The following is a 12,094-nucleotide window of genomic DNA, read 5'->3' as shown; positions in this document are numbered from 1 at the left end:
GGTACTGCATAACAAGAGGCTCTGCCCGGATATAGGGATTGCTTTGGGGATGATAATAATATGGTATTTGTTGCGTCTTCCTTAGTGCAAAAAAAATAAATAAAACGCATACGATTGTGAATGTTACATTCACAATTCATTGAGGTAATCATTTACCTTTTTCTGTACACTGATGAACCTTTTTGGTTAGGACTAAAATAGGTTTTGTTAAAAGATATGCAGTTTTTGAATGGCTCTTTTCTGACAGTCTAAAACAGGGACATTTAGTTTTTTTGTGCTGGCTTAGGTTGCTCTTAAAAACACGTATACGGAGTTCAATTAGGTGGGTAAAGACCCAATGTTTTTATTGTTATCATAACGTATTCCAGAATGACCAGAACCATATTTAATAACTTGCAAACATGCAATATTAACATTACCATGAAAAAGCATTCAAATGCGGTCCCTTCCTCATTATCTTTATTTCTCACATATTCGTCACCCTTTTCTCCTATCTTTAGAGGAAATCTGTCATCTGGCGGAGGGAGAACGCCAAGAAAAAAATTGTCATTCAACGCGTTCCCATTAACTAATATCACATAAAAACCTCCTCGTGACGAATAGGCAATAATAGAGGAAAGCAACATGATATCTCAAACTTCCGCTCGCAGCCACAAAAACAGATATCAGATATCTTTTCCTTGAGATGCACGAGTTGAGTCTCTGTACGGGTCATTACTTGGCCTATCCAATAACAAACCACAAAGTTTCTCTCCCTTCGATATATAACCTCTAAATAAAAATAGAAATCATACCACAATATTGGTTCTCTAGTTGCTTCCCTGAATCGCTTGGGAAGTGGAGGTGGTGGTGGTGGTGGTGGTGGTGTGGGAGTGCAGCTTCCAGAATTAGACAACAGCATGTCTTTGTAACGTGGATACTGCGGAGCTGTCCATAGCTGAGAGGTTGCGTTTCCTGTGTGTTCCCAGTGACAACATCCTGGTTCTGGATATCTTCTTCGAGGCTCTGAACTATGAAACCATTGAACAGAAGAAGGCGTACGAGCTGGCAGGGCTGCTGGGTAAGGGAGTTCGAGTCAGACCACGACGACTTATGAATAATTCATCTGTGATTGTGATGGATCATTTATTTATTTATTTTAAAGAAATACTGTGACATATATTCAAGCTGACATTGATGCACGTCAACACATTTCCATAAGAGGCCATGGAAAGCTTGCTGTCAAATTCTAGAATGTGTTCTTTTTATCAGTTTTTACCCTCAATTTATATAAAGTGTACGGTATGTATTTTCATTTCACACATTATACCGGCCTATGCCTCCAATGCTGTCAGACCTGCAGTTAGTGATTTATTGAGAACGACGTTCCCTCCCTTTGGTGGTCAAATGCATTGACCGATCCTGTAGCACTCTCAGCTGGCTTGTGATGTGACTGGACCGATTTGATTTGTCTATCCAGGTGACATTGGGGGTCAAATGGGCCTTTTCATCGGGGCCAGCATCCTCACCATCCTGGAGCTCTTTGACTATCTGTATGAGGTAAGGGTCTCGCTCCCTCTCTCTCGCTTTGTCTCTCTCTTCTGACTATCTGTACAAAGTAAATGTTTCTCTCTCTTTCTCTCTCTTGCACTTTCTCTCTATCTCTCTCTTTACCCAAACATCTACTCCTTTTAAATTGATGGGTTCTGCAGCATTTAGTTTATTGAAAAGAAACTCTTGCCAAAATGGTCTTGTAAGTTATTTTGTTTTTAAAGCAACACATCAGTATAGATATTTATTTGCTAATTTATTTGTGTCGGCGCAAAGTCAAATCCATTTCAGTCTGAACGAAAGTCAATTACAAAATGAAAAGGTTACAAAGAAGTACCACATGGGGTGCTAAGGAAAACTTTGGAAAACTTAGGAAAAACAAAAAACTAACCCGTTTTCTTACCTGGACCCTATTCTCCAAACACAGGATGCAATGTAATCCTTTGGGGCAAAAGAGGCCCGACAATGTACATCCTCTAACCTGCGTGTTTTTGCCACTGACAGGCTCAGACTGTATTATAACATTATAGAAAGGATCCCTACAGAGAATTACAACTTTGTTCTTTACCTTTCGGTTTGTTTGGTACTTTGTCCAACCAAGTATCACTCGATGAGACTCGTGAGGGTTGGGTTGTTGCAGGAAGAGAATGGGGGAAACGTCAGTTAGAGCCGGAGAGATGAGGGTTTGTTTTGTCGGGCATCAGAAAGCATGCCTTGATGTTATCTTAAAGATTTGGGTGGAGAGGAGAGAAAATACGGAAATGTACTACGCAACAACAAGATTTCAGAGCGAGCCAAACAGGCAGGATCAAGTGATAGCCAAATAGAAACTTGTGTTTCTCTGTAGAGATTCTTTCCGTTAGGTTCGAATATAATCCGAGCCAGTCAGTGGCAAAGACAAGAACTTTAGAGTACGTGCTTTGACAGGGCATTATTCGTCCGACGGATTACATTGCAGACCTTGTTCAGGTTATACTAGACCAATTCCAAATATTGTTGTCTGCATTAGTCCCTTACACCTAAAATGACAAAAAAATAGGGTTGAAAAATCCCTAAATCCTATTTTAAGCCATGGTCCCATGGGCATATCCACAGATTGTTTAGCCTGATTCCAGTGTGTGGACACCATTATATCCACAGATTGTGTAGCATGATTGTAGTTTGTAGACACCATTATATCCACAGATTGTTTCGCATGATTGGAGTGTGTAGACACTATTTCATCCACAGATTGTCTAGAATGATTTGAGTGTGTAGACACTATATATCCACAGATTGTCAAGTATGATTATACAGCGTAGACACCATTATTTAGAGCAATGACAATCCATGGATGTAATTGAGTCTACACTCACTAGAATCATGCTAGACAATCATGGATAGGCCCTTGAATGCAAAACAGTAAAGCTATCCTTTAACAGTTTGTTTCATATAAAATAATCTACTTTTAACCAGAAGTTATTGCTCCGTTCTCCATTCTTTGTGTTATGCTTTCTAAATTATGCATTGATAAAGGATATATTAAGATATAGAGTAAATAATAATGATAAGCTGTCTGTTTACAAAAGAACTGGGCCTGAAGAATGTGGAGTTGCCATGGAGTCCCCCGCCCCAAAAACTCACACATCATTACTGCTGAATACATTAACATTTTGGATGTATTCTATTTTAGATGAATCAGGTTCTGTCAGTCCATTCTTTTGAAGGAAGCTCTCTGCTTAGTTGCATGCTTGTTTAACGATTAGCGATGGAGATTAATCTATTCTTTGTCGGGCCTTGGTTTCAGTGGGTGCATGCGTGCGTGTGTGTGGGCATTGGTTTGATCATGTGTGCGTGTGCATGTGTATGTGTGGGTCTGCGCCCACGCCATCTCCACTCACATAATAGATCGCTGGCCTCATATTTATAGAAGTGTGAAATCCATGTCATCCTAACCAGTGCTGTGGTGCGAGTGGGCGTGTGACATTGTTGCGAAGCCGTGTGTCGTGTATGAACACACACACACACCGAAAACATGGCCATGTCAAGCACGCTGAACGTGTGGGAGCGCAGCCTGGTCCTATAGGCCGCTGTGAGACGTCTTCATACTCTGAGGACACTCTGGGTGCCGTCTGTTCCAGGTGATCAAGTACAAGCTGTGCCACTGCTCGAAGAAGAAGCACAAGCGGAGCAGCAACAGCGACCGGGGAGCCGTGTTGAGCCTGGATGACGTCAAGCACCATGTCAGTGAGCGAGTTCCTAACCATCGCACGCTCCTCCATCCCGTGCCCCGTCCCGATGCCGCCTAGCTTAAACGGGGGGGAGGAACAATCATAATTCGATGTCCGTTCGTTATGATTTCATGTCTGGGAACAGATGTGACCGCTTTACGCCAAGTTGTCGAATGATGTTTGGCAATGTGTTTTCTCGTCAGTCTGGTCCACCTGGAATTCAGCATTTATTGACAGACATTTTTTTTTTGTATTAATTAACCACCGGCTGGCTCTTGCCTGGTTTCGTTTGAATTGGATGCCGATTAGTGAAACACAAACATCAGAAACTCAGTTGGCAGTGTTTCTAACAGGAAACCCTGGCAAGTTCTATCGATTTTTTGGGGGGGATTTTTCTCAATTAAATAGTACCCCAGACAGCAGAACACCTAGGAAAAGCCTGTTTTATATTACTACACTTTAAGATTCAGGGTCTGAATCATCCCCATAATCACATTGAAGTAGAAGGAGATGCAGGTTAGGGTTGAGAGAGAGAGAGAGAGAGAGAGAGAGAGAGAGAGAGAGAGAGAGAGAGAGAGAGAGAGAGAGAGAGAGAGAGAGAGAGAGAGAGAGAGAGAGAGAGAGAGAGAGAGAGAGAGAGAGAGAGAGAGATTGTGAAAAAGAGACAGTGAGAACAATAGAGAGGGATAAATTGTGAGAAAGAGAGAGAGTGGGAGATTAAGCTGAGAAGCAAGTGGAAGAGAATTTGATAGATGTGCCATTGAGAGAAAGATTGGGCTACAGAAAATTGAGACATATAGGTAGAAGCCACAGCAGAAACAAGTTGAAAATGTTTGAGTTTAATCAACGGTTTTAGGCCCAGACTAGGCCATTATAGTGAGAGGGGAGGGGCTAGGGCATGGGAAGGTTGGACAGCTCAACTGATTACCAACCCTAAATGAAGCCGTTGCACTTTATTATGTCATTCTAGCTTTCCCTCATCAACATCTACAGGGAAGCATCTGTGCACGTTGCTTGATCACCACAGTAACTTAGTAATCGGTTTTCTGTGGTATTTTCTTCATTAATTAACCCTAACACAATTTTACCTACCTTAAAGGGGTAGTTCGGAATTTTGGACATAGGGCCTGATTCCCAAGTGAGCATTGGTATTCTATATCACTGGAGACAGTTTTCAACACATTGCATACAGTCCTTCTCGTTGCAGAGTTCGCTCGTGCTAGGCTAGCGCACGTCAACGGGCAATGCTAGCCTGCTATTAAAAACAGTCTTACCCACTCCACAGTACACCCGAGGTAAATCAATTATAACGACAGACTATAAATCTAAATGTCTGTTTATAGAATAATGTTAGAAATAAAACCAACCTTGCATTGCATTGCATTTTGAGGGAATTGCGGGGTCTCAGCAGCAGTGTTTATATTCCTGTACGTAGGCTACGGCAGCGGCGGACTGATACCTAGGTTACCTGCCGCTGTCATTACTACAAACGCAGAGTACAGTGAATGAAGGAATTCTATAAGCGTATTCAATTAACAAGATATGCCCACGTTTGGAGGAGTTAGCGATGCATCTGCTTTTGAAGACGATTATGAGGAATTTGTTGTATCTAACGAACCGTACATGTACGAGCCGGTGTTTTGATGTCCAAGCCAGCAGCAACAAGCCACAGTTGAGTCCTTTCTGGATCTCGCACTGGAAATTGGTGGAAACTTTGTGGTGCCCATCTGTACCGTTTATTTCTACAATTTCTAAAAGCACACTGAACCATCATGTTGCCTAGTCGTTCAATTGCGCTTCTGTCCCACGCTTCTCTGTTTACGTTCTTCTGTCGTGATTCGGTTACAAACCTAACCAGCGCATAGTAAAATTCCGCTTCTGCTGAGAAAGTAGTCCCTCGATGATTCATGCGATGCAAGGTTAGTTTTATTTCTAACATTATTCTATCAACACAGATATTTAAATATATAGTCTGGCGTTATAATTGATTTACCTCGGGTGTACTGTGGAGTGGGTAAGACTGTTTTTAATAGCAGGCTAGCATTGCCCGTTGCCGTGCGCTAGCCTAGCACGAGCGAACTCTGCAACTAGAAGGACTGAATGAAATGTGTTGAAAACTGTCTCCAGTGATATAGAATACCAATGCTCACTTGGGAATCAGGCCCTATGTCCAAAATTCCGAACTACCCCTTTAAAGGTTCATCCACCATTATTCTAACCCTTCTGGGAAAACTTATTTCTGTATTTCTTTTCTCACTTTTCCACACATTGCTTGTATGACTTATTTATTAATTGGCAACACTAATGAGTGCCTTTCCCTCATGCTGCCAAAAACCAAAACAAAAAAACTGTTAAAATAAATAGGTGGACCAGAAAATGCTGCCATGCCATCAAAAGACCCAAAAACGTGAAAACCTGTTAACATCCAATTACTGAACGTGTTGGAATTTTTTTTCGTATGTGGTGGTTCAAATGAAAAATGTGTTCCAGTGTGTTTAATTTTCTCTCTCTCTCTCTCTCGCTCGCTCTCGCTCTCGCTCTCTCTCTCGCTCTCTCCCCCTCTCGCTATTCCTCTTCCTCCTCCATCTCAGGCTCCGTGTGAGAACCTGCGTACGCCGTCCACGTATCCCGCCAACATGCTACCTCACCACCCTGGCCAGGGCAACTTTGAAGACTTCACATGTTGAGTGCAGCGCTCAGGGAACGAGGACTGGCATCGTGTCGTCCAAAGCCAGAAACACAGAATAACAGAACAGACTTTAAAGTCTTGAACAAAGGAGGCCAAGATAAATGATACGAAACCATATTCAGAAAAACAGACTTTTTTTTTTCAAAGAACTAAACAAACAAAAAAAGTAATTCAAATAAAAAAAACTATTTTTTTTTTTTTTTAAACAGAGGCTTGAAAGGGGGGGAGGACATAATTGCGACCTGACGTAGATATCTATCGCGTCTCCCCGAAAAAACGCAGTAGGAGACAGTGTCATTTGGCAGTACCCCCCCCCCCCCCACCCGTGGATGTGACATACTGCCGATCACAGAGAACAGCATGTCAGAACACGGACACCCGTTTCCCACGGCAGACGGCGGGCGGTGCAGTGTACCGCCGCTCCGCCGCAGAAGACAGCTGATGAAGAGCCACATGCCTTTACATCCCCCTGACTGTTGACAGCAGCACCACCACCCCCACCTCTGACTCCGTTAGAGAGTCAGAGGTGGGGGTGGGGAAGGGGGGGGTGGGGGTGTATCTAAAAAATACAAAACAAAGCAAAATTGCTTATTCCATTGTACGTATGTAGCAAGATGAGAGCCTGCGGCAATTGTAGGAAGAAGATTAATTAAACACGGCGGACACGGTGTAGTGGGTGGCACTTAGCTCATGAATGTATCTTTGTCCGTGATTACAAGGTTCAGATCAAAGCATGAAGGGGGGACTAGCTGTTAACGTGTTTGGGGGGCTGACAGGTTTTGGTTTAGGTCTGCAGTGGTGGTCATAGACACATCCTCCACCGTTGAATTCGAAACATATGCTGGTGGATATATCAGGTCTCATCTTGTAAATGCATGCTTGTATTCGTCCTGTGCATGCATTTCATTGTTTTATTATTTTTTATGTTTTTATAGATATAAATATATACATTTGCCAAATTTGCCTAAGTGATAAACCGCAACAGGAAGATGGTTTTGTGTGTGGGTGTGTGAGTGCGTGTATGCCTGTGCGCAAGCACTTGTGTGTTAACACACACGTGTGTGTTTGTGCGTGTGTGTCTTGTGTAGTGATTAGTGAATCACGTAGCCACATGCTCTTTGGTTTTATATGTTTATTTTGATTACAGAAAAACAAGCAGAAATCTATTTCAATCTAGTCTTTTCAATTCACCATTCAATGTTTGCCCAGTGAGCCAGAAAACGTGTGAGAGACTTCCTCTGCCCAACTTCATTTCCTGGTATCTCGCCTCTTGGGATAGGCTGAGATTGCCACGCTCACTGGCTTGGTCTATTCCTTGGAGTACTGTTGGCCTGTTAAAAGTTCTTTATCTGTGTGTTCTAGTTGCAAACGTCTTATCAAAGCACAATACCGCCAATATGTAGAGGTAATGTAAAAGAAATGTACTCTTCTTATTGATATATTGTCATATTGTCGACATCATTATTTCTGTGTTGATCAGAATTTTTTTTTGTATTATTTTAGCTTTTCTTTTTTCTTTTATACAAAAACAAATGTTGCCTGATAATCAAATTTCCATTTTCCAGGTAATGGGCTATTCTATTTAGCTAACGAAACATAAATATATAAAATCATTAATGGTATTAATGTTGATATTATCATTAACATTAATGTCAATGTTCATTTTAATGTACTGTATATACGTATCATTTTGCAAATTGCTATTCTATGGAGATTTTATTCCTAAACCTCAATACACTATGAAAGATTTAATTGCAAGCCGCTGTATGATAGGTGAACAGTTGCAAAGACACTGTATTTGTATTTTTCAAATGAAGATACTGTGCAAATGTTCATTTTTAATCACATGAAGTAGCTCTAAAAAACGATTAAGAACGCTATAATTCATCAAGTACATTTTGCTCGTATTTTTCCACAAGTGTGACCTTATCATTTTTTTTCCATTTAATTAGCTTTCTCTGTAACAATGTTGCTAATGGCTTTGGGGGAAGAAGGCTAATCTTTTAATAAGTCAGATATTTCTTATCTTTATTTAAACAGGTTGCCAGAGGTGGATATGAACAGCCTTTAGCCCCAACACCTTGTTACGAGACACTGAAGCTCTGAAATATAATTACCCTTCCAATCGATGTGCGACAAGTGGATGGATGAGAAAATATCCTGTGAAGCCTTTTATCATCCTTGTCTGTCAGGAACCTACATGGTGTTAAAGCCTCCTTAATGTTCCACAGAACATCTGCCACTACCAACTGGCCCAGTTGCAATGGGTAAGTAGCTCAGTAATGCATCGTGTGATCCATGTGCTCAGACCTAGGCCTACTCCTAAAAAGCCAGCTACGCCTCCACTAATGTGGCTTAAAACAGGTTCATGCTGGCTTGTTTCCTCACTGACAGTTTTTTGCAGGTTATCCAAGGACAAGGAGAGAACTTCCATTTGTCCATAAAAACTTTTCTTTTAGCGGGAAATGAAACATCAACGTTTTACATCTGATGCGAGCACACATTCCCTTTCATTATTCAATATGTTAACCTCACGGTCACCATTCATTAATATGCTAGTATTAGGCGGTCCTGCAGGATAACTGCCGAGTCCTACACGCATTTTTCTCTTATGAATTTCTACGACATGATTCTATCAGTGATTAGTATTTTTTTCTCTGTTGTACCTGCCAAGAAGACAAATTAACCAAGAATAAAATATGATGCAGTTAATTTCCTGTTACAACTTATTGTGTCTTTGTCTGAGTTGCCGTCTTCTGCTTTCTGGATCTATTTAAAGATTGCACCACACAAGAGCTGCTTACTGAACATGACAGTCCACAGCCCCTTGCCCTAGATATTAACACTTATATATATATATTGTGTAAATACACATATACTTTCACCTGTCCTGTAACTGTGGAGAATCTGCTCAGTTTTGTCCAACCACGCATCATAAGACCTGTCGTCACAGTGGATTCGCTTTATTTTCTTTCGACAGATTTAATCTCCAGCTAGACATATATCATATGAATAAGATCATTCTTATTGATAAGAGTAAAGCAAGAATTTAATCTTAGTCGTGTTGTCTCAATGGAAGAAAAACATCCACATTCAGTTCATCAGATGAATGATAACAGATTGCCACCCTCCCACTCCCACCCTCGCTGGAACGTGGCATGTGGCACCATTTAACTGGTGCTGCCACCTCCTGAGGAGCCTCCGAGACCTGGCACCAGAAGCACTGCAGCGTCAACACTTTCTTGTGTCGGTCTCCATGAGGTCGTACCGAGCCCACAGGCGAGCGTCTGGCCCGATCTTATTGATGGCTCCCCTTTGGCTCCTGGTTGGCCGTTAGTGGATTACTACCGTCTGTTGCTCAGAACATTCTTGTTATAAGGAAAGCCCAATTGTGGAATACAAGGAGCCAGAAATGGTGATAACTTGAGGGGCGGCACATAGAGAATGGTTTTATATCGTCTCCTGCAGTTTATTGCCAGTATAATGCAGATTTAGTTTAAGGTCATTGAAGGATTAGAACTAGAGTTTTTGACCCTGACTTGGACCTGGATGAGGTTCAATAATAATGAGGGAAGGGAGCAGGTATCCTCATTGACTGAAAGGGCCTCTCACCTTTCTGTTTCAGACAGTGCCAATCTCAACAGTTGTCTTGAATTTCTATTGTTATTCAATAAAAAATAACCACCGTGTCCATACACAGGTACAATACAATATTTTTTATCCAGATACATTTTCCTTATTTATTTGTTTATTTATTTTTGTATACATAATGATTTTTTTATTAAAGATGAAGATTTTAAAAGCTATTGGCACGTGTTCAAACATCTCTGCAACTCAGTCCATTTTTGGCCCAAGTCTAATACTGAAAACAATTTACTGGCAAAAAACACAACAAACACACTTAATATTCTACTGCACACTGGTCTTGGTCTGGGGAACAATCTTGTGCAACGGTACACCAAATTTCCCTTTGGTTTTGTGCTCTCATCATTCAAGACCCCAGGGGAATAAGGGAGCATATCAGACTTTAAGGCATGCAGGCATCTCTGTGGAGTTCCTTAGAACACCCCCACGATGGGAAGAGTCAAAGAAGAGAATGACACATTGCCTCATGTGTGTCATTCACGTGTCCTCCTTTTCATTCCTCAATGCGATGTCAAAGATGAAAATTTTCGATTATTTTTCAGCCCTACTTTCAACGTATCCTGTCACCTCTCTCAATGCAATTAAAAAAGTCCATCCATTCGTCAAGGAGGAAACTGAACTGGAAGATTCCTTTGGGCGTGACTCAGGAGTGCCTCTCATTTGGAGGATTAAACAATTGTCATGCAAACTGGTTTCTCTGGGATGCTGTGTCAGATCTCATACTCATATTGCCCCAACTGCTTCAAAGTACTTCACCATTCGCTTAATGATATCCAAGCTGTAATCACTCTGCACTAATTGAACAATTTATGTTTTATAGAGATGGGGAAGACATCTGTCCAGGGAGTTTCATGAAGCATCAATGAATGAAATAGCACGAAAACAGACAAGTCACTGGTCTGTTTTTATTTACGTACATGTGACTTCCCCTTGTCAACACACACAGGTAACGTATGTTCAATGGTTCATTCTAACAAGTATTTATTCACGCCTCATCATTATTTGGTCAAACACTTAAACACTTACTTAACTTTCGTTGCAGGTTTGTTGAATGTATTTTTTTTTATAAACACATAAAAAAGTATAATGTTTGCATTCTCCCATAACTGAGAATGAATCTTCCACATAAACAGTTTAAAAGGCTTTCTCCACACTACACAAATACTTGTTTATGTTAATCAATTCAACCATTACAAAAACCATATCATGGGGCCCCAGGATAATCCTGTGACGAATTACCTGCGTTGATTTTCTACCTATCCTTCATTGAATGGTAATCAACACTGCCTCTTTTAGTCTGTTAGTTCAATGTCAAATTGAAGAATGTGTTCATTGATGTAATTGGACATGCTTGACTAAAAGTGAGAAACATTAAGTTTTGATTTGACTTAAAGTATGATCACTTCCAGAAGGTACATTAAGTGGAAATTCAAGGTACTCATCTGTTTGTCAAGGTTTGTCATGACTCATCTGACAGTTAGGCGAGACTAGAAAATAAATATATTCGAGGCAGGCAACCTTCTTACGTTTAAACACTTTCCTATTTCGTCAACACCTTGTTGAGAGAATCCACTCAAAAAAATGTAAACACAACTGTGTTTCATGAAAGGATTCTACATTAGGTGAGTGTTGCATGCAGCGCTCAACTATTGTTCTTAAGTTTTATTCTTTCTTTCGTTCGTTCGTTCTTTCTTTCTTTCTTATTCTCTACAAACTTTGGGACCCACCTCCTTCCACACCTTCTCACCTAGAGACTCATTCCGATTTGAAAATTCTTCCATTCCATTCAAAACACTTCCATTCAATATTATCTACTTGTAAAATATTATTTGCAATTCGAGGCCGACGAAGCCGTCCGCCCAACTACTTCAGACTTCGTAACTTTGTTTTTTAAACTCTTAACCTTCGTTCAAACATTTAACAAATCAACACTCTTGTATCTCTAAACAGAATTTCGATATAATTTTTTCAGTTCAATTTTATACCATATATTTCAGTTGTCTACGGCTTTTGTCTGTGG

At 40.8% G+C, this 12,094-nt stretch overlaps 1 protein-coding gene across 4 annotated transcripts in view; it reads left to right on the top strand.

Moving 5' to 3' along the window:
* The window catches only part of asic1b (acid-sensing (proton-gated) ion channel 1b), a 133,427-nt gene extending 124,286 nt beyond the window's left edge, over nt 1–9,141 (top strand). For 3 of the 4 annotated variants that reach the window (XM_060069545.1, XM_060069542.1, XM_060069544.1), the window contains 4 exons: nt 969–1,060; nt 1,460–1,539; nt 3,651–3,752; nt 6,332–9,141. In XM_060069545.1, coding sequence (XP_059925528.1) covers nt 969–1,060; nt 1,460–1,539; nt 3,651–3,752; nt 6,332–6,427 — 370 coding nt within the window. In that variant the 3' untranslated portion in view covers nt 6,428–9,141. Of the gene's footprint in view, nt 1–968; nt 1,061–1,459; nt 1,540–3,650; nt 3,757–6,331 lie in introns of all 4 variants that reach the window. The other variant, XM_060069543.1, reaches the window with a different exon arrangement.
* The last annotated feature ends 2,953 nt before the right edge of the window (nt 9,142–12,094 follow it).

This window comes from Gadus macrocephalus, chromosome 13 (assembly GCF_031168955.1).
Source record: "Gadus macrocephalus chromosome 13, ASM3116895v1".
NCBI classification, from domain to species: Eukaryota; Metazoa; Chordata; class Actinopteri; order Gadiformes; family Gadidae; genus Gadus; species Gadus macrocephalus.
This window is presented reverse-complemented; position numbering and strand designations above follow the sequence as displayed.